Raw genomic sequence first — 24,822 nt, 5'->3', positions numbered from 1 at the left:
AGTAGAAGAAATATGGTGACATGACATTGACATGAATCCTCTTTTCGGGATTAAGGCAGCTATTACTAATCATGGGCTTGTCATCAGATGTTGGGAGAAAGCTGCCAAGACTGTCGCCAGTAATTAAGCAACTGGAAGCGCGGCGCGAGCTGAAATGATGAGGGCAGGTTGTATTTGGGTGTCTCCCATCCCCCTTTGAACTCGGTGTCTAAATACAGGGTCCAGAATCTCTTTAGGTCTCAGTACATCTGGTCTCACACGGGTCGGCAGCACCTCTTTGCTCTCCGAGGATTTATTACCTCACAGCAGAGTATAAAGGGCGGTCTTCACGAGCTGATTTGCAACCGAGCAAATTTGGGACCGGAATAAGGTAAAGATTTGATTTCATTCTCACACCAGCAGGAGTCACAAAATGCGAAATGAACATTGCTGTAATGTCAGATTCATCTGGAGAGCAAATCAGATTAGAGTCTAGATTTTTTGTCCTTTTCTCTTAACCACTGACCCATTATGGCAGGGCATCATTTTGATGTGATCTGGCTGGATGTCACATTTTCAGGTGCTGTGAAGTCACACACATTTCCACTTTTTTGTATGTTCCATAACAGTTGTGTGAGAATTGCGACGTGTTACAAACATGTTATCAAGGGAATATTTCCGGCATCCCTCTCTTGTATGCTGTTGTCACCATGATTCTGGCAGTTTCATATGATCTGGGTCTGCTTGATCTTCTTCAGCTGGGTTAATGCTACATATTACACACACACCTCAAATTTAATGGATTTTTCAGTGATGGAGGAAATGTATTCAATCCATGTCATCATGGAATTCCAAGGGCAGACTTACAGCTGAACCACTGCTCTTATACCACACTCTTATCCCACTGGGGAGTGCTGTAGAAACCCAATATTACTCTAAAAACCATCTGTGTATACTGTATGCTAAACTACATTTAAAATGTCAAATAAAAGGTAAAATGTTTGGTTTGTCACCTGCAGAAATAGAAAAGAATTTGCATTTAAGACCTTGAAACATCAAGATGATGAAGGCAATAATTGCTGACCACACAGCCACAGGCCAAGGTAAAAAATATATTATATTTGTGTGTGTGTTTGTGTGTTTTAATCTAGAGTGCACCTTTCACATGAAAGCATCATCATAATATTGCATATGCACTGCTGTTATGAATGTAATACAGAAACAGCCATATTTGTTCATTGTCATGTGATCACAATAATGTTTTTGGTAATATCAGTTACTAATATGTGTTACATACAAGCAGTGTTAAAATGAAAAACAAATGATATATATAATTATTTATTTGTTTATTTTAATGGAAGGAAACTTCAGCTGTCATTCGGTGCTGATCATGACATTGACTCGCGCCTGAATGAATGTTGATACACCAGCTGGGAGAGGTTATGTAATTCATGCAGCTCCTTACAGATGGCTTCCTCTACACGGTAGATCGATAGATCATAGTTTCCACCAAGGTCAACTTTGAAACCTGCAGGGAAATGCCACGAATGGCAGGGACTGTTAAGCCATGACATTGTTGGTGTAGTAAGGTTATAATTGTTTTGCTTATTATAAAATTCAGGCCCCAGGGGTATGCAAGGTGTTACATATTTCTATTACATTTTTCTATTCTGTGTTATTATTGCTTGCCTTCATTAAGCATGTGCTTTCTGCTTTACTGTGTTGAGTTGAATTGTTTTTTTGTTTTTTTTTCACATGAATCCTCAGCTATTACTTTGACTGGATGAAACTTTTGTATAGTACTAAAATATTGGGAGCGCAACAATGTTGGCATGACAAATACAAATGTTCCCTATTGATGTACCCCCTAAAATCAATCACTGGGCTGGAAACCATCTTCATAAGAAAAAACTTTTGCCTGATAACATGGATGGGTGCTTATGCTGCAAAGCTTTTTCCTTCTTTGTGCTGTCCCTGTCTTTAACTGTCCAGGTGTTGAACCTGCAGAACCCCACAAGAAAAGAGGTAGGAGTTCACATGAAGTATAATACACCATAAAATTGGATATTTACTTTGTGTCAGTGGCACAGTCTCTCTTTATTATGCCTGCATGCAAGGACGAATTATTACACGTGACTGCCACCCAGTGGTAGAATTGATGCAAAGCAGCATGCGTCAATGGGAGGAATCACAGAAAAATGTTTTAATTTCATACAGTCGGCTTCAAGAAAAGGTCCAAGATTCCTGGGGTCATGGTCACACAGTGGATGGAGGAGCTTCCAGAAGGGAAGAGTAACCCTGACTTCCTCCGCAAGCCTATAGCTTTAACTATTCAGGAGGGTGAGACACAACTCGTATCATCAGATAAAAAAAATTAAATAATAATACTTATATGAATTATTCAAATTTATTTGCATTCTGTACCTTACCAGACACTAATCTCATATAATCAACAAGTCATTCTGAATTGAAAAAGGAAATGTAACCAAAATTTCTTGTAGGAAGAACGGCTGCATTTAAAGCAGTTGTGAGTGGGGAGCCTAGACCTGAAGTATCTTGGCGAAGAGCTAGGGGTGACATGAACAACACTGACAAATTTAGAAACAAATATGATGAGTCCACTGGAGAGTACACATTAGAGGTGAGTCCAGCCAAGAATGTTCATAGGTAATTTAAAATGGATCAAGGGTTTCTGTGTGATGCAGAGTATTCTCAAATGCTATTAATGGCTCAATGGTTATTAATGGTTATTAATGGCTCCTCAAATGTCAATCCCTCCAGGATTTTGGGAGAATACTGGCCTTAATAATAATAGATGAATGCTTGTTGCAAGGTTTATTTGCTTTTGGGGTGCATTTACAGGAGAATACTAAGTTCCTGCATGTGTAGTAGAAGAAGTTCCATCTTCAGCTAAAAGGAGATAGTGACAGCGGATGCTGTTTGCAATGAATGCCAATTCTCACCACTTACTAGTCATTTGTGGAAAGGTAACAGTAATTGGACAAAGCTGGAAGTTGTAACTGAGAAAATAATGTCTTTTACTTTACAATACAGACTTTAAACTGAATACTTAGTACAATACATTGTGTAAGAAAAGTAAAACAACTAAAAACTAGTTATATATATATATATATATACACACACACACACACACACACACACACACATACAGTACAGGCCAATATATATATACAGTACATGCCAAAAGTTTGGACACACCTTCTTATTCAATGTATTTTCATGACCATTTATATTGGTAGATTTTCTTTGAAGACATCAAAACTATGAATGAACACATGTGGAGTTATGTACTTAACAAAAAAGGTGAAATAACTGAAAAAATGTTTTATATTCTAGTTTCTTCAAAATAGCCGCCCTTTGCTCTGATTACTGCTTTGCACACTCTTGGCATTCTCTCGATGAGCTTCAAGAGTTGAAATGCTTTTCCAACAGTCTTGAAGGAGTTCCCAGAGGTGTTTAGTACTTGTTGGCCCCTTTGCCTTCACTCTGCGGTCCAGCTCACCCCAAACCATCTCAATTGGGTTCAGGTCAGGTGACTGTGGAGGCCAGGTCTCCACTTTTTGTTAAGTACATAACTCCACATTAATGTACATTAATAGTTTTGATGCCTATATATATGTGAGGTAATAAATCCTCGGAGAGCAAAGAGTGAGATAATGTGTGTAAAAAACTAAAATAAAAGTAATGTATTGATGTAATAAATAAATAAACCTATCAAACCTTCTGTTACCTTTTTTATTTACATTACGTAAAAAATATTGTGACAGATTAGTTACATTTTTTAAAGTTAACTCACTGTTCACTTTTTCAGTGCAAGAGTAAGCAAATGAAGCAGGTTATAAAACATTGAATGTAACTCTGTCTGTATGATATTATCTGTATTTTAATGTCATTCAATACCAATTATATTTCACATCATTCATAATAATGCACAAGAGACATGACCTGTTAAATTTAATACATTTACCATCAAACCACTAGATTCTTAAAGTTACGACTGATGAAGCAGATACCTACAAATGCTACGCCCACAATGAATTTGGGAAGGCGGTTTGCACAGCTACATTAAATGTTATTGAAGGTAAGAATTTTACTTTGGACATGTTATGCCTGTTTTACATTAAGTGCGTCTAATTTTGCATTCTCTGCATTTAGTCGGATTTAAGAAAAAGAAGGCCATGGAGGAGGCAGACATGGGTATGTAATTTTCCAGCACCAGCAATGAGATCTAAACATGGAATAACCTGGACCAAACTTTTTTTTAAGCTACAACAGACCCAGCTGAATTCAGAAAAATGCTGAGGAAAAGGTATGTTTCTGGGTTCTCAAACAATTAAAGTAAGGAATTCTCTGTTTCATTCAGCTTGGCTGTGCTGTGTTGCCAGATGCAGAATTTAGGGATTTTGTACAATCAGATTGGGACCCTATGGTGGAAAAAAAAGTTGAAATCAAACAGTTCATAAAATAATTTTACAACATGCAAAATACTTTTATCAATCACAGAAGCAAATTTTCTTGAGTGAAAATAACAAGAGTGGAAATGACACGAAACACTTTTACCAATCGGCAAAACACTTTTACAAGCAGCGACTCAAAGCAGAAATGGTTGGTATGGTAGCACCAGAAGTGTGTGTTGTGTCAAACAGTTTTGCAGGGTGTAGACTTTAATGTTTTGATGGTAAATTGATTAAGAGACCATATATGATGTATTGTTGAAATTATTTCAGCCAGCCGGCCTGAATGTGTGTTTCTTGTGGCAAATGTTTAGATTTTTTTAAAAGAATCTGAGCAGCATAAAACATTTGTTTTATAAAATGTTATTTTATTATACTGAATTACTATTCTATATTATTATTAATATAATTATTATTATACCCTGGATAACTGGGTTCTGGGGAAGTGGTGGCCTAGCGGGTAAGGGAACGGATCCACAATCGGAAGCTTGCCGGTTAGAATCCCAAGCCGCCAAGGTGCCACTGAGCAAAGCACCGACCCCAAACACTGCTCCCCGAGCGCCTGACATGGCTGCCCACTGCTCACCAAGAGTGATGGTTAAAAGCAGAGGACACATTTCGTTGTGTCACCGTGTGCTGTGCTGCAGTGTTTCACAATAACTTCACTTTCACTTCTATACTAATTTAAGGTGAATGTTGTCATGTGCCATTTGTTTCTCAGAGTCTGGCCAAAATGGTGTAAAACTTTGAAGTTGGGAGGATCTAAAGGATTAATTTAGCTAAGAATCCATCACAAATGTAGTTTATTTCTTATTCAGGGCTGGGCGAGCGAAGCCACAGGAGAAAAAGGAGGGAGACGTAGATGAAAGCTTCTGGGAGATAATGACGAGTGCTGAAAAAAAGGATTATGAACGCATATGCACCGAGTTTGGGGTCACGGATTACCGGTGGATGCTCAAGAAACTTGGAGAGTTTAAGAAGGAACAAGAGGAGGAACAGAAACTGGTTTGAATGGTTTTATTTGTTTAACGAAAAATAATTACATTGATCATTCTTTCCATTTCTAACCAGAGTGTCCAGTGCAGTCCTGTGTCCTGTGTTTAAAGTAAAAAAAAAAGAATTATGTATTCATTGGACGTTTTCTGCAAAAACTTACATGCATTGTTTTTTTTTTAACTGAGAAAAACATTGCCCTTTTTCCATGGTGAAATAATTTATACATTCATGGTTGCTAACCCTCATTTTTCTTGCATCTCCCCATCTCCTTACCATGGAAATCTCTTCCAACCTTTTACCGCATGTAGTATGTTGAAGCAATAAGTAACCTCCGGCACATTGAGGTGAAAGGAGATGGCACTGCTTCCTTTGAGCTTGACTTGGAGCTCAAAGATCCTTGCAGTAGGATCTTTCTTTACAAGGTGAGAATGGTTCCAAGGCAGAAGGATGCTAAAGGTGACAATCTGTTTTAGAGCAAAATGACTACCACCAATGCATAAAATAAACTAAACCAACAACGAATCCATTGCTCTAAGAGCCGTAATGGGGTATTTATTAATATGCATAAAATGCATATTAATGCAACTGTCAAACAAAGATCTTCCTTGTTCACAGTTGTAAGTGCTGGAGCCCATCCGGAAACAGAGGGTGGGGAGAATGCCCACTACATACGAATTTAGAATTTAGTTGAAATTAATCTAAATGAATTAAATAATGGATTTGAATCCTGTCTAGAAAGCTAATAGAAGACAGAAGTTATAACATGAAAATGATGGAAGGCAAAGTAACATCAACAAGTTGATCCAAATGTACAATGGAAACAAAGGTTGAAAGCCAATCTAAAATTGCTGTGACTTTCACCATCATTTCATTCTCATTCCATTCATCATGATGCTACTTGCCAGCAGTGATCTTCTGTGCCTGTAACCTACCTCATTCTTCTGAAGGATGGAGTGATGATACCCTACAGTGAAAACATGGAAATGAAGCACAACCTTAAGAAAGTTGGAAAGAAATTAGTGTTTACTGTTAAAGACTTGCTTCCTGAGGATGCAGGACTGTACCAAGTGGATGTTGAGGAGGTCAACGTATTCTCAACGGAATTCAAAAGTAAGATTTTAACATGGTTGTTAAAAGTCTCTCTACTTACAGTATAATGTCAAGCAAAATATTTCAGAATTGTCAAGGCATTATTGCAAGGTTTATTGGTTTCATTAAGTCCTTTTTAAAAACTCTGTTCCATTACATTATTTCCATATCTCATCAGTTCCTAGTGTGAACTTCATTGTGAAAATCCAAGAGGTGAAAGCCAAAGAGAGGGAGGATGCGCTCTTTGAGTGTGTCCTGTCTATGCCCCTTCCCAAGATAGTTTGGATTGGGAAGAACGCGACCCTGGAGGATGGAGACAAGTACAGCATTACTGTATCAGAGGACAAACTCATCCATAGACTGCTCGTAAAGGACTGCATGCAACTAGACAAGGGCATATACACAGCTATAGCCGGGATTAAGAGTTGTAGTGCCTGGCTTGTGATCGAAGGTGAGTTTTAACATTAAACAACATTATTCATTGTGACTTGGTCATTCAAAGCTTGTGGTGAGGAAACTGGGGTGTAGCCATGTAGTTCTGGGTTGGCGTTCCCAAATTCAATCCCGAAAGCCTATCCTGATGGAACATGTTTCACAAACGCACACACAGACTTGAGAGGTTGAAGTCATACAAGAAAACCTTGGTTTTGTCTAAAAGTGCCAAGAGGCAGCAGTCGAAACACCAGACAAATCTGTTTAACACATTAAATAAATAGCATTTTAATACACTTTTGAGGTCAATAATATATATTTTTTCAATTGACTGTTAGTACATATTCATCCATCCAATCCCATTATTCTCTTCATGTCTTCATCTCAAGATTCAGATGAGATTTCACAACTATTCCTTCAACAATCTGATCTGTAAGCACCATGAACTTAATAGTCACAATATTTCAGTGCACATGTACAGGGAAATCCACTCTTGTTCATATATTGGTAATATAATAAGTGACCATTATTGCGGCAACAATAATTACTGTTGTGTAATTTCTGCCTTACTCAGCTGACAGTGGACCTCCTATACCCTACAAGAAAAAGTCCCGCAAAACAACACAAGCCGGTGGGTCAGGGTTAAATGTGGAAAAATTAGCACAGGAACAGCAACTCAAACTCCAAATGGGTAACGGAGAAAAAAACGGAGCAAAAACGCAGGACAAAGCCAAGCAGCAGAAAATGGCCATGGTGAATGGTAATGCAGAGCATGGAGAGGGCCATGGTTTTGATAACAGCAGATCCAGACTGGACTGTGGAGGAAGTGGAGGATTAGACCGTAAAGGCCAAGATGGTCACGATTCTGGTGGGGCTGATTTAAATGACATTGGGATTAAAGGCACTGGCAACAGCAATGATGCCTTAAGTGACAGTGGTGCAGAATACACAGATTCAAGCGGAAGAGTACTTCCAAACAAAGATCCAAATGTTGGGACATCTCAGAACTCAGATGACCCAAACAACAACTTATTAAATAATCATCAACAAGACCCAAACAAGGAGAAAGGTAAATCTGTTCATTTTTATATGCATTTTTCTAAAATATCATGAAGGTAATGGCCATTGTTTTTCTTTTATATTTTTTAAAATTATTTTATTTGCTCACAAAGTATGTTGAAACATGCATGTTAACTTATTGCCATATACAATCTCCAGAATGTCTGATTGGAAACTCCAAAAATGATATCAACCAGAATGGACTTGGTGGACACAAAGACGATGGAGATGCAGCAAACAGGATATACCATGGAAATGAGCGAATGACCAGTGACAAAGAAACTGGTAAAAGTTTTCTTTCTAAATGTAAACATGCATGCAAGCGATGAACATGCATAATGTCATAAAGAATCCAGAACCTGGACTAACACAAAGTTCTTCACACTTTTCAAATACAAACTATATTATTTTGTTCAATGAAAAAAATTATCTGAGAAAAAAAACTATCTGAGTCCATTCATTTCATTTCCATAGCATCCCATGTAGAGCTAATTTGCATTGGAAAAAGGGCAAATCAGTGGTCTTCAAATGGGTGTAGCCACTGAATAAATATATATATAAATGGGTGTAGCCACTGGCTCCATGGAGAACCCATGTGTGGACCTCTGTGGGACATGTATGTTATGAATGCTGTCTTTTATGACAAAGTGGCCCCCACACATGGGAACTATTCAAGTTGTCCCATCTAAACCACGCCCACAAACACTGATTAGAATCAAACCTCCATTTACTTTGTTTTTACTGAATTAAAGTAATGGTTATGTTACCACATCATATATATTAACAAGAACATAAAAACACAACATGTTTTGTATAATTTTAATGTCTTAATGTTTAATGTGGTGTCTGTTTGGTACATCCTGTTTACAACTGTTTATTTTGACTCATGAATGGAGGTCTTGTAGGCTGAATTTTAGGCACACACAAATTTACAAAATTGCCATGGACTACCAAGGGTAACATTTAATAAGAAATTTAGCTCAATGTTTATCAACAATTTTAAAAGTTCAGTCTATAACCAAAGAGTTTGTGTTTGTGCACTAATATTTTCAATTAAAATAAAAAAGAAGCCGGGAATCCTGAAGCATCCACAACAAATACAGGAAAGAATCAGAATGCTTTAAAGGGACGAGATGCTCAGAATGGGCAAGATGCTACAAATCAGCACAAGAGTGCCAAAATCGGAGGACACAGTGTCATGAATGGAGAAGATGATCAGCATGCATCAAATGAACAAGATGCTCAATGCACAAAAGATGTTCAGAAAATAAAAAGTACTCACTATGCTCAGAATGAACAAGAGGGACTGAACAGACACACTGGCATATCGGGAGAGAACAATGGTCCATCAGATCGCCAATCAGACCGACAAGCTGAGTCTCTTGATAATATCATTGGTAAGAAAGTGACATTAGACACATTGTTTGTGTCATTCGGCACAAACAATGAAGACATTTTGCTTTAAAGAAGATTTTCTAGGCTGAATTTTTGTTGTAATTTTACCTGGTACATAATTACTAAACTAACAGCGTGAGCAGTTTACGTTCACATGTGGGAATGTATATTGTAACCACTTAACGCAACGAGTTAAATACACAGCGGACAATTTTCACGGTGTATTTAAACTGTGAAGAGGGCTCGAATCTGTACCCTGGGTCTATATCTGACTCAAGAAAAACTCTGCTGAATGGAAGAAATGGTCTTATTGCAGTTGAAAAAAAAGTTAATTCTGAACAGAAAAGGTAACTGACCTCTTCACCTGTGCTGCTCTTATATACCTAATATGACTTTTTGTTCGACGCAGATGCTCACACATACCGTACACTGAAAAAAGTGAACACTGGCTAAATTTAAAATAATTTCATGAATCTGTCAGACCTAATATTTTAGCATTGCTGTAATGTGAATAAACCAAACAAGCCTACTTTAGCATTGTAGTAAAGTAAAAATACCTATTTACTCATAAGCATTAACATTCTTTAGAAGAGCAAACTAATATGTTTTAACTACTGTAATGTGGAGAAACACATTGAACAAATAGCAGCTACAGGTTTATTTTTTTCAGTGCATCCATACACTGTAAAATGTGAACACTGGTTAATCTGTCACACCTAATATTTTAGCCTTGACATAATATAAATAAACCAATCAAACCTGCTGTAATCTGTTTCAATGCTAAAATATTAGGTACATTTACAGCATTTTACATTTACAGCATTTACAAAATGGGTGTGACAGATTACTTAAATTTTTTAAACCAGTGTTCACTTTTTTTCCGTGTAGATACATACGCATATATTGTGTATGGAGATACATGTGTGAAATATTTTAATCCCCAAAATGTCAAACTAATTGTTTGTGTAAACATTCACTTTGTGCAAACCAATCACTTTAGTTCTTTGGAAGGAATTCTCTGATTGGTTAGCATCAGAATGATAACCTGCCAGACAATCCCTCAGGATACTAATGTTTAGAATTTGACTTCACAATGACATACAGGATTACATTTACCAGAAGATTCGAGATTTTAGTCTGTTTGTCTTAGTTTATTCGTCTCGGATGTAATATTGAGCTCATTTCAACAGGACACCTTAAAAGCTTTGGTGAACATGAGCTACATGGCAAAGATAAGAACGCTGAGAACACTGGGCAAGATCCATCTGATTCTGATGAGAACAAGGACCGCACAAAGCGACGGCTAAGGCAGGCACCTCTGCTACCCGAAGCTGTCGCTGGTAAGATCATGATCAGGCTGCTGATGTTAAGAAAGACGTCATTTGAGACTATTTAAGATTCCTGTCTTGGTAAGACACCTTTGTTCCTACATTGTGACTGTGAGGAATGAGGTCCAGCATGACAAATATGTTGCATCAGGGAAGATGCAACATGTGGCTAAAACATTAAAATGTTCATTTAAAAAAATGGTCCGCAGTTTAATCATATTTAAATACCATCAAGACCCATGCCAATGATATTTTTAAAAGGTGCCAAACTGAGGGAGGCACCGTCAACATGACATGTTCACTTGACATGAGCTGGTTGTACTTTGGAGGTCAAATATCCATGGTCAAGGTCACACTGGTTGTTACCAGAACTAGTATGCAGAAGTAATTACTTTAAAGTCAATTAAAGTAGATTCTTTTCAGGCAATATGTGAAGCTAACATGAAAGAACATTCTTTTTGAAAGAAATATATTTTTTTTTTTCATTTCTAGAGACTCAGAATTTATGAGTGGGTTCATCTGGAAGCACAGTTCAGTTCACCTTGCTCATTACAGTCTCTTACCTTTTACAGATCCCGGAGTTCAGTTTGTCAGTGGGTTATCAAACGTAAATGTCATCATTGGCCAGCCAGCTGAGCTCACTTGTAAAGTCAGCAGTGACCAGTGTGATGGAACCTGGTACAAAGATGGAAAGAAGGTGCAGTATATCATTTTTAAAGATGCCTTTAATTGTTCTAAAACAGACCTCAGTCTACATCAGTTGTATCATTAATGATTCCTGACTGATCAGTTGGCGACAGGCGAAGGAATCATCATTAGTAAGGATGGGGCTTGCCACAAATTAACAATAAAGAATTGTCAAGCAGATAATTCTGGAAAATATCGCTTTGAAGCTGATGGACGAAAATCAGAGTCAATACTTCATGTAGAAGGTGAGATTTCTTTTATCCAATAAAAACTACATTTGAAAAATGTATTTCTGACAGGTTAAAATAATGAATTATATTGAATCTTTAAAAGAAACAGCACACTTGTTACACAAAACAGTATTATTTTTTTTTATGACAATCGATAAGACTTTGCTGAAATGCAGTGGAATTTTACCATTATTTGTCAGGTACACAAAAGATGAACACAATCACTCACCTCGTAAACAGGGGGATTTAGTAAATAATAGATGGGCCACACGGACCCTCACACAGACACGTAAAATAAACACACACAAAACAAGGTAAAATGACAAATGACAGAACAAACGACACAAAACAATCAAGGTAATCAGGGAGCGCCAGAGAAGGCAAACATGAAACTCCGGTCGGGAGAACGTGGGGCCGGACTGCAGGGAAATGGCTGAAATTTCACACTTTATTATTTTGCCTAATTGTTCCTTTGATGGCAATTTGATCTTTAGATCCACCACGACTGAATCCGGGTGACCTTGACAAATTCTCAGAACCTGTTGTTGTGAAAGCTGGACAAAACGCAATATTCAAGATGCCCTTTGTGGGTCAGGAGCCAATGAAAATCCAGTGGTACAGAGATGGTGAGGAGCTCATTGAGGAGAACAACGTCAAAATCGAGAAGTTCTCGACCCACAGCCGACTCATCCTCAGCAAGTGCCAGCGTAAACAGACGGGAGAAATCAAGATCAAGATAAAAAATGACCACGGTACAGTTGAGGCGTACTCTAAGATCGTTGTCCTCGGTAAGAACCGATGTATTGACCTAATTTAATCCTGAAGTTGTTTATGTCAATGGAAACACCAACGCAGATGGCCACATAACGCTTAGACATCTTGGATGTTCTTTTCAGACAAGCCTGGACCACCTCAAGGCCCAATTGAAGTTGGTGAGAGCTCAGCCACATGCATTGAGTTCAAGTGGAGGCCACCAAAAGACGACGGTGGCTCCCCGGTTAAGAACTACATACTGGAGCGTCAACAGATTGGCCGCAACACGTGGAAGAAAATTGGAGAAGTTTCCAGTGTCCCACACTACAGAGATACAGATGTAGACCACGGGAGGAAATACTGTTACAGAATCCAGGCCGTTACTGATGAGGGAGTCAGTGAAATAATGATGACTGAAGATGTAATGGCGGGAACCTTGGGTGAGTGAAGGCAATTTTTTTTAAGAGATTAAATTCAGCATGCCTGCTTATTTGTAGTCTTTTTTTCTAGCTTTTCCTGGACCACCTGCTGCCCCAAAAGTGGTTAGTGCTTGCAGCGATTGCATCAACGTTGCATGGACTGCTCCTTCTAACACTGGAGGTTCTCGCATCATGGGCTACAACCTGGAGAAGCGCAAGAAGGGCAGCAGCCTGTGGAGTGCTGTCAACCCACCAGAAGAACCTATCAAAGGTGTTTTATTTATTATGATATTTGCCATGTTCTTTTATACTTTGTATTTGAAAGCAATAACAAAAGTTAAAGCAGATTTTTAAAGCATATTAATTTCAGTGTTAAATGCTCTTGGGAAGCAAAGCCTGTTTGCCAGCAATAAGGTTTATGCATTTGTTGGATGTTGAATAACAGATTTTTCATTATCTTTAGAAAAAAAGTATGCTGTCAAAGATCTTGTCAGTGGAACGGAGTATGAATTTCGAGTGACAGCTATCAATGTGTCTGGAGCTGGTGAGGCCAGTCCTCCATCAGAGTTTGTGTTTGCTCGAGATCCAAAAAGTATGAAAAGCATCCCCTTTCATAAAAATATTAACTCACATTACATTTACTCAACCATTCATTGTAATTATGTCAACTCTACCATTCTCTATCAATACAGAACCACCCGGTAATGTTAGTGACCTGAAAGTAACAGACACTACGTACAACACAGTGTCCCTGGCCTGGGCCAAGCCCTCACAGGAAGTGGGCGTTCAGGATGAGGCCAAAGGTTATTTTGTGGAGATCAGACCAGCAGAGAGTATTGAGTGGATCCGCTGCAATGCCCACCCCATCACTTTAACATCATTCACTATCAAGGGGCTGAAGACTATGTCTATGTATTGGGTCAGGGTAATAGCAACCAATGATGGCGGCAATGGAGCCCCCACTGACGTGGATAATTACGTTGTGGCCATGCCACCCCCTGGTAAGGCCCGTGTCTTTTCTAAACGTAATTCGCACCTCGTCATTAATGGCTTTTCTCTTTGCCAATTGAAGGCACGTTTATGCACTTGTTTTCTTGACAAGTTTTCAAAATTATGCTTGTGTGTTGTGTGCAAAATGGCAACACCCATCAATCTTACTTGCACTATTTCACCTTACGTTATGTCCCACACTGTAGAAAACAGCGCACTATGTCTATAAGTGTGTGTTGTCTTCTAAATATTTTTTAAATGTTTCCGCAGTCAGGCCAAGGTTCACAGACCAGAAAATGAACAGCTTTATGGTAGTGCGAGCAGGGAATTCACTACGAATCAGAGTGAATTTTGCGGTAAGTAGCGACAGTCATTTTGTTTTCGCTGCCACTGGAAACAAGCAGTTAGTTAACTGGGACAAGGTGCATTCGTTGTCAGACTGATTTGACTGCATTGTAAAGTCGTCGCATCATTGCCAACAGGCATCTCCGTGGCCAGAGGTTGACTGGCTCAAAGATGGCGTCCCTGTGTCCAAACGTGCTACCATTAGCACCTCTGACGGAACTTCGCAGCTCTTGATCCCGTCCTCAGAGCGCACTGACACAGGCGTCTACACTGTTGTGGTCAAAAACATGGTGGGACAAGAGACTTTTAGTGTAGAGGTTAGAGTAACAGGTAAAATTTGATTCCCTGTTTCATCCTTGACCATTTCATACATATATTTGCACAGTTTACAGATCATTTCTATGAATAATGGCTCCAATCCACTTCCCATAATGACTCCTCAATGTCTTACAGATGAACCTAAGCCACCGGGTCCTATTGCGCTGGAAGAAAATGTTCCAGGGACAGTGACCGTGATTTGGGAGTCCTCACCAGACGAGAAGCGTGATGACAGGCTACACTACATGGTGTCTCAGCGCGATTCAACAAAGCAGACGTGGAGCACCGTCGGAGACAGACTCTTCAACAACAAATTCACTGCCTGCAACATAATGCCAGGGCGGGAATACCACTTCCGAGTCTACGCCAAAAATGACATGGGCATGTCGGAGCCCTCTGAGTCACCGACTTGGGGAAGCAGCAGAAAGAGAGGTACTTTTGGGAAAGTTAGAACTTCATGTGGCATTTATGTTTGTCCCTGGGCCTATATGGTTTTTCCTTCATTCATAAAAAAAAAATACATTTTCACATTACTGTATTCTTTGCAACAGTAACACCTAGGCGTCCTGAATATATGTGGAAACACAAATCTTCAGCCTAATTCCTAATATGTATTTATTTGTCTTGTAGCATGTATCCAAGATTAAAACATTATAAAGATGTGACCCTATTAAACATTTACCTGGTATTCCAAAGGCCACACTGTCAGTATTGTAAGCCACCATGTATTCATTACCGCATACCAATATGGATTAATGAATGGGTGATACCAAATATTTGTCATTTGTTCAGCCAGAATGACATGTTGGATAATGTGTGTACCAAGATGCTTAGCACAGCTACGGGTCGCAGACTGCAGTCGCATTTCACGGCATTTGGCACAGTACGATCAAGCATATGAAGATTCCCGTTCACGTTGAACCCGCAGTCATTTTGAGGAGTCATTTTCCATAATGCACCACTTCACCCGATCTTTGGGTTCTCCCTCCTGCCAAATCCCATTTAAACCCCTGATGACAAGAGCCCAGAATCACACAGCATTCCTCTAATCAGGTCATATACACTGAATTACAATATCAGTGCATGCACTGACTGGGAATGAATGGCAGCACCCTGCTTCTTTCTTTTATCCAAAACACAATATTCAAATATAGTGTTTGAATTAATGTTGAGTGTTGAATGTGAGCAATTTAAAAAAACTTTTTTTTTTTCATTTCAGATAAATTTGTCATCAAAATGCCAATCTACAAAGAATACAATTTGCAGTGTGCACCATCTTTCCTTGTCCCACTGAAACTACACACAGCACCCAAGGGCTATGAATGCTACATGACCTGCGCAGTGAAGGGCAACCCAGTGCCACGCATAACCTGGTACCGCAACAGCATCAGCCTTAACACCAACACCAACTACTACATCACCAACACCTGCGGAGTCTGCTCCATGCTTATTCTGAGGGTGGGGCCCAAAGACGAGGGAGAATACACAATCAGAGCTGAGAGCTCTCTGGGCCGGGCCGAATGCTCCACCACACTCACTCTCAAAGGTGTGTCTTTTTTACATTTTTAATGTCATATCCAGCCTCCTTTTGAACATGTCATTATGCTAATGTTACTTGTGTTTTCCTTGTCAGAATGAAACTATACTGAAGCTTTTCCCCTTCTCCTCATGAAAACTGCGAGAGCTTGAATAGATGATGATTATTAGGAAAAATAGATTGTATCGTAAAAATATATAGCATACAAATTACAATATATATATATATATATATATATATATATATATATATATATATATATATATACACACACATATTTTTTTGTTTGTTTGTTTGATAAAGTTCTTATATGTATGAGCTCCCATGTATTTATTATAATAAAAAAACCATTATGGTCTCTTTGCTTTGGAATGACAAGTAGTGCTGGGTGATAAAAAATTTCATCTTGGTATACTATGCTATGGTTTATTATGAACATTCACCTCAACATTGTACCAGACAGCTCTTGGATTAATAATCATCTGTATAATATAAAATAAATTATACAGTGCAAGTTATTAGGAAAGTGTGAAAAAATGTAAACTAATAATGCTTTCAAGAAACAAATGTTTTTTTTTATAATTTACACACGCAAAGTGATCACACAAAAGGAAAAACTAAATGAGATTTATTTAGTGGTACTACCCATCGCCTTTTTATGGGTACACTTGAACAAAGGCAGGATTTAGTTTGCAGCATTATATTGAAGCGTATGATCAATCAGTTACATTTACATTTAAGGCATTTGGCAATCACCCTTATCCAAAGCGACTTACAACGTGCTTTCATGTTACAATCAATGAAGTTCTGGTTCACTAGGACCCCCAACTATGAGTACAATCTTTTTATTCACTCTGTTGTAGTTACTATACATAAGTCAGACAATAAGAAGATTACAAGTTCATCTAAATATTCTCTAAAGAGGAAGGGTATAATGATCATCAATTTCACAAAGAAATTGAAACACAGTAATTTACTGAAACAGAAACTTGCCTGAAAACTCGACGGGGAACAGACATACCGAGGTGAGGCTGTGGAAGACGGTTTCATGACACAGGTGGTTTTACAGCATCAGCAAGGTTTTTCCCCAGACAAAGCAGACTGGGGTTTCAAAGCTCTTTTCGGAAAGCACAAAGAAACTAGTAATATTGAGGATCATAGACACAATAGTTGGTCCAGGAAAACAGAATTTCCCAGCAAAACCTTTTGAAACAATCAGTTCAGACCTGGCAAAAAACAGTTAGATCCAAAAATGCCCACCTTCTGTACAGAAAGGTCTGGCCAAACGTGGTCTTCATGGAAGAGTTGCAGTCATGGAAACGAGGCCAAGTGACTCAACTATGTACAGAAACATAACTGAAGTGAAAGTGAAGTGATTGTCATGGTGAAACACAGCAGCACGGCACACGGTGACACAACCAAAAATGTGTCCTCTGATTTTAACCATCACCCTTGGTGAGCAGTGGGCAACCATGACAGGCGCCCGGGGAGCAGTGTGTGGGGACGGCGCTTTGCTCAGTGGCACAATAGTGGATCGGGATTCGAACCGGCAACCTTCTGATTACGGGTCCTGCTATAGAAACGATGGGGCAGAAAAATGGCACCAGGTTATCTGGACAGATTTGAACCGAAGGCCTAACGTGTGGAAAAAAATAAATAGATTTGCAGAGAACCGGGAAACATGGTGGAGGTTCCTTGCAAGGGACTGTATGTCTGCAGGTGGAGTCGGAGATCCGGCCATGGCGTCCTCCACGCTGAGAAACACAGGCAGACACTTATTACGGGGTCTGATCTCCTCATCATCGGGTCTGGATGCGATTCAGCGAGGAGACAGAAGGATCCGTGGTTAAACTCTCCACAATGTCCTTCAGAGATCCTTCAAAAGCTTTGTGCAGGTGCCCCTAGAAGAATTGATGCCGTTTTGAAGGTGAGGGTGGTCACACAAAATATTGATTTGATTTTGTTTTGTTGCTCATCTGCATTTAGCCGATATATACATACATACAATTGTTTTACATTGGAAGGAGGTATACTGTTTTTGTACCTGCAGGAAATGAGAAGAAAAAAAAAACTTTAATGCACATCAAGAGAACTTAATTTATTCTGGTTTATGACATTGTGGAATGTAGTCCAGACGAATACACGTGAAATATACTCAGTATTTATGATTTGGTATTGATTTAAAAAAAACTAGTAGCCCCTGCAACGAGAGGGCAGTGGTGGCCTAGCGGTTAAGGAAGCGGCCCCGTAATCGGAAGGTTGTGGGTTCGAATCCCGAACTGCCAAGGTTCCACTGAGCAAAGCACCGTCCCCACACACTGCTGCCCGCTGCTCACCAATGGTGATGGTTAAAAGCAGAGGACACGTTTCGTTGTGTCACCATGTGCTGCGCTGCAATGTTTCACAATCACTTCACCTTATTGTTACGGGGGGTAGGGTGGTATATGGGTGCAGAAACGGCGCTATAAACTCGAAAGTAGAGAATAATCGAGTTTAGTTTGGTACCAAACTGGCATTAGTTGCACCGCGCGTTTTCAAGCGTTGGACGGAGAATCGGAGAACTTTTCTGTTTTAAAAGGTTTGAGTTTTTTTTTTTATTTTATTTTTTTTTTTTATAACGGCACGTGGCGGGCGCACAGCCCGCCTTCACCTTCACCTTCCTCCTCCTCCTCCTCCTCCTCCCTCCGCGTCCCGCCCGGAGTTGCAGCCGCGCCGCCGCACTTCCAGCCCAGAGCAATGACGACGAAGCACCGACGCGGCGGCAGAGGCAACCACAAGCCGGACGACGGCGCGCTCCGAGCCGACCCGCCGGAGCCCGACAGCGGGGCGGGGAGGCGCCCTCTCCTCCTCCTCCTCCTCCTCCTCGCCGCGCTCGTCGCGGTGGCGGCCGCCTGGTTCGGCTTCCAGCAGCACCAGAGCCTGGGCCGCCTGACGGCCGGCCTCAGCAGCGTGCAGATGACGGTGGTGCAGCTGCAGTCGTTCCAGGAGGAGATGCGACGGACGCACGAAAAGGTGACCGCGGTGACGTCGTTTAATAAGTTGACCGAGTCGAGAAGTTCGGGCCACGCCGCTGAGTGTTGGGGGGGGACTATATTTGGGAACCACGATCCAGTTTCCTCGCCCCGGGCTTCCAAGACCAAGTGACACGCGTGCTGCTATTAATAACCTGCATGTGGAGGCGACACAGCTGTTGGCATTTGGGGGTCCTGACGCCCCAGTTTCTACCAAAAGACCTCTCTTTTATTTTTTAGACGATTGTAATGTCATTTCTCATTCATTCTAATTTACAGCATTTATCAGACACCCTTATCCAGAGTGACTTACAATTAGTAGTTGCAGGGACAGTCTCCCCTGGAGCAAGTCGGGATTAAGTGTCTAGTAAGTGGGGTTTGAACCTGGGTCTTCTGGTTCATAGGCGAGTGTGTTACCCACTAGGCTACTAGTACCAGTGTTGTTGGTCCCACCGGTGAATGATTGTCTGAAACAAATTGCTGTAGTTTACTATAGGAGAATCTGTCATATAATTGTATGTATGTATGTATGTATGTATATATATATATATATAGACAATATTTAATTGCAACATGAAAAACACTTACCACTTAAGGTGCTAGTAGCCTAGTGGGTAACACACTCGCCTATGAACCAGAAGACCCGGGTTCGAATCCCACTTACTACCATTGTGTCCCTGAGCAAGACACTTAACCCTAAGTTGCTCCAGGGAGACGGTCCCTGTAAATACTGATTGTAAGTCGCTCTGGATAAGGGCGTCTGATAAATGCTGTAAATGTAAACTTACATAGATGACAGCGTATGTAATACAGTGGCGTACCCTCCCGGAGATTGTATCTGGAAAATCACACTCGCTTTCAGTGGAAGTGGTGGCCTTGCTAATCTCGAACCACCAAGGTGCTACAGAGCGAAGGTGTGCCGTGCTGCAGTGTATTCCCCACATGTTTATTTGTGCGCTCAATAGTCTGGTTTTTAATGAATGAATGTGAAACCTTTTTTCTTTCCTCCGCAGAAGCAGAACGTTGAAGGCTTTGAGCACCGCCTGCATTCGCTCGAGGAGTCCTACCTATCAGCACAGAATCAAGTCAATATTGCTCTGGCCACCGCAGAACAGATGAAGAGCTCCGACCTGCCAGCACAGGTTCTTGCCCTGCACACAGAGCTGAACAGTCGGATGCTGGAAATGAAACGGACCATGGTGTCCCCCGAAGATCTGTCCCAGCTCCAGGCCCTGTTCAACGGACAGCAGCAGGAGTTTGACGCCGTGAAGCAGCAGCTGAGCGACTTAATCGTTTATAATGCTGAGCTGGCACAGAAAGTGCAGAGCTTCTCTGATCCTCTAAGCTCCCAGGTAGACATCAATGTTACCGAGCTCCAGCAACTGAGGGATCAGTTGGCCACACAGCGGGGTCAGCTTCAGACAGGTTCAGAAGAGATCACTGGGCTGAAGTAAGAACGTTTTGCAAGTATGCACGCACAATATGCTCTCATTGTTCCTCATGATAATCATTTTTAACATTTATTGAAACCTTGATTCTTTGTGTTGGTCAGGGCATTGCTGGAGGCACAAGGTAATGTGGAAGAGCAGCTGAACACGTTACGTCAGAGTCTTCAGAAGCAAAGCATGGTTACTGAGAGTCTTCATCTTGAGCATAAGGCCCAGCTGGAGGCTGTGAAACTTCAAGTGAGTTCAGGTCATTCTTATGTGTGTGTGTGTGTGTGTGTGTGTGTTAAAAAATATATATTTTCATAGCATATTGCATGTTGTGTCTTAACACTTGTCATTTATCTGTTCATTATTCTGTTACATGAAACATGTCATGTCTAAAACTACACTAATCGAGCGCTATAATATGAATGTGTAGTAATATGTAAGTAATATGAACGTATGCAACTCTCACAGAAGGTTTTTTATTTTTGCCCAGTTGTGACATAGTGTGGCCTTGAAGCTCAGATCCACATGAAGGTTTAATGTAATGTCAGATGGCTCAGTTCCTGTGCCCTTTTGCCATCATGTGTGTCTGTAATTTGTCTGTAAGTGGTGAAAATAGCACACCAAAGGGATGACCCAGTTCGTTTTTAATTTGATTTCTTTCTCTTCCAGCTAAAGAATATAGGTGAGCAAGTAGATGCTCTCCCAGTGGAGGAATCTTCACGTTCTGAAGTACAGAGAGCAGAAATGGAAATGCAAGGTCCTACTAATAATGTGGGGACCGGCAGGCTGGAAGAAGACCTGGAAGTGTTTCAAGAATACAAAGACCTTGCTGGAAATGAAGCAGAAGAAGTAGAGAGGAAAACTCCAATAAATGAGACAAACGAAGAGTCCTCTGAGGAAGAAAATGGTAAAACAAAAGAAGAGACCACGGAAGAAGTAGAATACACAGCAGAAGGAGAATCTGAGCAAACAGAAGAAGAAACTGTTAAAGGAGAAACTCTGCAAACGGAAGAAGAGATCAATGATCAAAAATCCAAAGAAGAAACTGGCAAACAGTTAACAGCACTGTCAGGGGCAGATATCATTAAGGAAGTGGAACAACTACAAGATGATCAGGATGAACAAGAACTATCTACCCTGGAAACCAAGACTCTTCCAGAGGACAGAACCCCAGAAGATCAGCTGGAACAGACCGAAGAATACGTGAACCAAAGCTTAGCAAATTCAGAAGACAAGGTGACAGGTGATGGTCACGAGGAAGACCCTGATCCCATTGTGCATGAAGAAATCACCTCTAAGGAGCCATCAGCCACATCTCCTTCTACTACTGAAGAGGGAAAGATAGGAGACTCAGAAACATCATCTGAGGACATTTTGGAAGAAAAAGACAAGTCACAGAATCCCATACCACAAGAACTTCAAGAGGAGGACAGCATAGAGCAGATGTAGAATCCATCTTGGAAATGCCGTAAGTCTTCCTAGAAGCTACTTTTTCTAAGATCAATGCTTTGCAGGTTGAAGGTGTGCTTGTCAGTTTGTGTGATTGTCTTTTTGCTCTGCGCATTTATTTGTAATTTACTGCTAGTCCTGCTGATCAGTTCCTTTCTACTTGCTAACTTATAAAAATGCACCAAGTGGTTTTTAAATTTACATTCACAGCATTTGTCAGACTGCCTTATCCAGAGTGACATACAATCAGTAGTTACATGGGGCTGTCCTTCTGGAGACACTCAAATGTCTCGCTCGGGGACGCAATGGTAGTAAGTGGGGTTTGAACAGTGACCTTACCTGATATCCATCCCTAGCCCTGTAAAGCATGGCTAATGTTGCGTACATGCTGCTCACTTGCCACCTGCCATCTTGACTAGTTCAAACTCTGTTTTTCAAAGTCCTGTTTGATATTCTGCATAGGCGCAGCACTGTATTCTCTGTATTCTATTTATTTATTTATTTATTTATTTATTCTCTGTCCCCCTCAGTAGAAATAAAGGGAACGCAGTGTAATTCCAATTTGGAACACTCATAATCAGTTTCACGTGATATTGTGCAAATGGAAGAGACAACAGGTGCAAATTATATACATCCCCAATAAAGGTGACCGCAGACCTCTTCAGTTCCTCTGCTTCTTCAGTTCCAAACACTGTGCAGCACGTTTGGCATTCACCAGAGAACACCAAGATTGACAAATTTACCACTGGCGCCCTGTGCTCAGTTGAAAGCAGGTTCACACTGAGCACTGGACCATTTCCTCCAGTATGACGTGTTTGGCATTGGTTCAGTAATGGTGTGCGGTGGCATTCTGTTGAGGACCACACAGCCCTCCATGTGCTCGCCAGAGGTAGCCTGACTGCCATTAGGTACCAAGATGAGACTCTCAGACACCTTGTGAGACCATATGCTGGTGTGGTTGGCCCTGGTTCCTCAGAAAGCAAGGCAATGCTAGACCTCATGTGGCTGGAGTGTGTCCGCAGTTCCTGCAAGATGAAGGCATTGATTCTATGGACTGCCCCTCCCGTTCCTCAGACCTGAATCCAACTGAGCACATTTAGGACATCATGTCTTGCTCTATCCACCAACGCCACGTTGCACCACAGACTGTCCAGGAGTTGGTGGATGCTTTAGTTCAGGTCTGGGAGGACAGGAGACCATCTGCCGCCTCATCAGGCATTGCAGGGAGGTCATACTGGCACGTGGAGGCCACACACACAACTGAGCCTCATTTTGACTTGTTTTAAGGTTATAACATCAAAGTTGGATTAGACTCTAGTGTGTTACTCCACTTTAATTCTGAGTGTGACTCCAAATCCAGACCTCTATGGGTTGATAGTTCAATGTGCAAAAACAAAATTACACACAAAGAATGTAAAGAACATCTTTCTGAAGTTGTAAATGTCATTTACAGAAGTGAAGTTTTCTGTATCATGAAACCTTTTTTGATAAGTTTTTAATTGTTGTAAAACATAGCAGATGAACTTTGGCCTTTCTCCGGTGTCCTCTCTCAACTTTTCTTTTGATTTATTGTAAGTGATTGCTACCACAGAACTCTACTAGACCAGCAATGCATATATACCTCTGGGGCTGCCGGTTCGAATCCCGATCCGCCAAGGTGCCACTGAGGTGCCACTGAGCAAAGCCCCGTCCCCACACAGTGCTCCCCGGGCGGCTGTCTTGGCTGCTCACTGCTCACTCAGGGTGATTGGTTAAATGCAGAGGTCAAATTTCACTGTGTGCACCGTGTGCTGTGCTGCTGTGTATCACATGTGATACATGTCACATTTTTTTTTCTTACTCTTACTCTTAAACTCACTGATTATGTTTTCTCTTCCTTAAGCTACCTGGTCATTTTTATCACCCATGATTCTATGGCATGATCCTGGAAGTTTACTATGCATTATTTTTCCTTTTAGTTATTCATCAGTGTAAGTTTCTTGCTATGACCGTACCTTTACTTGGAACACGTCTGACATGTTCTCAGTATTATTCTTTGCTCATTTAAAGTGCTCAATTTACATGTCAGTTTAATGGGGGCATTTCCTAACATTCTCTGTCTCAATCTCAAGATATGCACTTATGCTTAGAATGAATTGAAATCAAATGGTTGGAGTGGTGCATTGCTTTCAGAGTGGAAAAGGTCAGTCTTGCACAGTTGCGTATACATTTGTGTAAAAGCTGGGAAAGGGTTAAAGTCAGTTTCAGTCCTGTGACTCGACATTCATTCATCTAAATGTTTTTTCTCCGCAGAGCAAATGCACATGCCGAGGGCAAGAAGACATCCAAGATGGGTTGCTTGATGTCGAGCAGGAAAAATAAATGATTGCTTATTCAACAGTGGTGTGTTTTACTTAAAGGAAGCAACGCTGTCTTCGAAACTGTTCAATGTGGCTGCACGCGGTTTGCATTTTTAGGGCTCACTGGCCGTCATGCAGTTCCCCCACCAGCCTTGTTAGCCTTAATCCTTTTTACTCTAGTGGGAGTGCAGTTTTTCCTGCGCGTCAGTGCTGGGCTATTTTACAAGGCATCCGTTTTGCAAAAAGTTCGTATATTTTGCCAACAAGGGACAGCTCAGGAATATGTCTTTAAACAGGAAGTTCACTCTTTCGCTCTGCTGCCATCTTCATTTTTTAGTAAACGTTGAGACCACTTAGACAAAATGATATAATTGCACATTTCTTTCAGTTTTGTGTTCGGTTTCTCATTTTAGTTTTACTGTTCTGTATCTGAGTTTATGTTAATGTTGCTGTCTCAGATCACAGTGATGCACTTTTTGAAATAAAACTGGATTTTTTTTTTTTCGTCTTTGTGATTTGTGTTTTTTATTCAAGTATGTCTAATCGAACAATCAT

The 24,822-nt window shown here is 40.6% G+C and overlaps 2 protein-coding genes across 6 annotated transcripts; both read left to right on the top strand.

Annotated features, from left to right (window-relative positions):
• The first annotated feature begins 237 nt into the window (after positions 1 to 237).
• On the top strand, positions 238 to 16,236 carry LOC114798320 (immunoglobulin-like and fibronectin type III domain-containing protein 1). 5 transcript variants are annotated; one of them, XM_028993929.1, is made up of 29 exons: positions 345 to 370; positions 518 to 559; positions 999 to 1,082; positions 1,972 to 2,004; positions 2,197 to 2,319; positions 2,481 to 2,620; positions 3,982 to 4,081; positions 4,156 to 4,197; positions 4,267 to 4,309; positions 5,273 to 5,459; positions 5,759 to 5,872; positions 6,398 to 6,560; positions 6,718 to 6,990; positions 7,546 to 8,040; positions 8,190 to 8,315; positions 9,098 to 9,427; positions 10,616 to 10,765; positions 11,326 to 11,450; positions 11,544 to 11,685; positions 12,165 to 12,458; positions 12,567 to 12,863; positions 12,934 to 13,113; positions 13,306 to 13,434; positions 13,535 to 13,843; positions 14,103 to 14,188; positions 14,315 to 14,507; positions 14,631 to 14,927; positions 15,715 to 16,041; positions 16,129 to 16,236. In XM_028993929.1, the coding sequence occupies exons 3-29, from the start codon at positions 1,040 to 1,042 to the stop codon at positions 16,131 to 16,133; spliced, it is 4,746 nt and encodes a 1,581-aa protein (XP_028849762.1). In that variant the 5' UTR covers positions 345 to 370; positions 518 to 559; positions 999 to 1,039; the 3' UTR covers positions 16,134 to 16,236. The 5 variants fall into 5 exon arrangements, with proteins under 5 accessions (XP_028849764.1, XP_028849763.1, XP_028849760.1 ...); XM_028993931.1 differs by lacking the exon at positions 518 to 559 and having other exon boundaries at positions 238 to 370; positions 1,987 to 2,004; XM_028993930.1 differs by lacking the exon at positions 518 to 559 and having other exon boundaries at positions 238 to 370; positions 9,101 to 9,427.
• Positions 16,237 to 18,720: 2,484 nt separating this feature from the next.
• Positions 18,721 to 24,771, top strand: LOC114798421 (centrosome-associated protein CEP250). Its single transcript, XM_028994129.1, has 5 exons — positions 18,721 to 19,044; positions 20,057 to 20,493; positions 20,596 to 20,728; positions 21,149 to 21,947; positions 24,221 to 24,771. The coding sequence occupies exons 1-4, from the start codon at positions 18,769 to 18,771 to the stop codon at positions 21,926 to 21,928; spliced, it is 1,626 nt and encodes a 541-aa protein (XP_028849962.1). The 5' UTR covers positions 18,721 to 18,768; the 3' UTR covers positions 21,929 to 21,947; positions 24,221 to 24,771.
• The last annotated feature ends 51 nt before the right edge of the window (positions 24,772 to 24,822 follow it).

The sequence above is a fragment of the Denticeps clupeoides genome, chromosome 10 (assembly GCF_900700375.1).
Source record: "Denticeps clupeoides chromosome 10, fDenClu1.1, whole genome shotgun sequence".
NCBI lineage: Eukaryota > Metazoa > Chordata > Actinopteri > Clupeiformes > Denticipitidae > Denticeps > Denticeps clupeoides.
Note: the sequence above shows the minus strand (reverse complement) of the source record. Positions and strands in the feature narration are given on the sequence as shown.

Bases quoted from the DNA above. Each gene is read 5' to 3' on its own strand.
- LOC114798421 (XM_028994129.1), top strand. From the start codon at position 18,769: ATGACGACGAAGCACCGACGCGGCGGCAGAGGCAACCACAAGCCGGAC. The intron at 19,045-20,056 runs GTGACCGCGGTG...TTTCCTCCGCAG, and splicing joins TGCGACGGACGCACGAAAAG to AAGCAGAACGTTGAAGGCTT. The intron at 20,729-21,148 runs GTGAGTTCAGGT...TTTCTCTTCCAG, and splicing joins TGGAGGCTGTGAAACTTCAA to CTAAAGAATATAGGTGAGCA.
- LOC114798320 (XM_028993927.1), top strand. From the start codon at position 1,040: ATGATGAAGGCAATAATTGCTGACCACACAGCCACAGGCCAAG. The intron at 5,873-6,397 runs GTGAGAATGGTT...ATTCTTCTGAAG, and splicing joins GTAGGATCTTTCTTTACAAG to GATGGAGTGATGATACCCTA. The intron at 6,991-7,545 runs GTGAGTTTTAAC...TGCCTTACTCAG, and splicing joins TGCCTGGCTTGTGATCGAAG to CTGACAGTGGACCTCCTATA.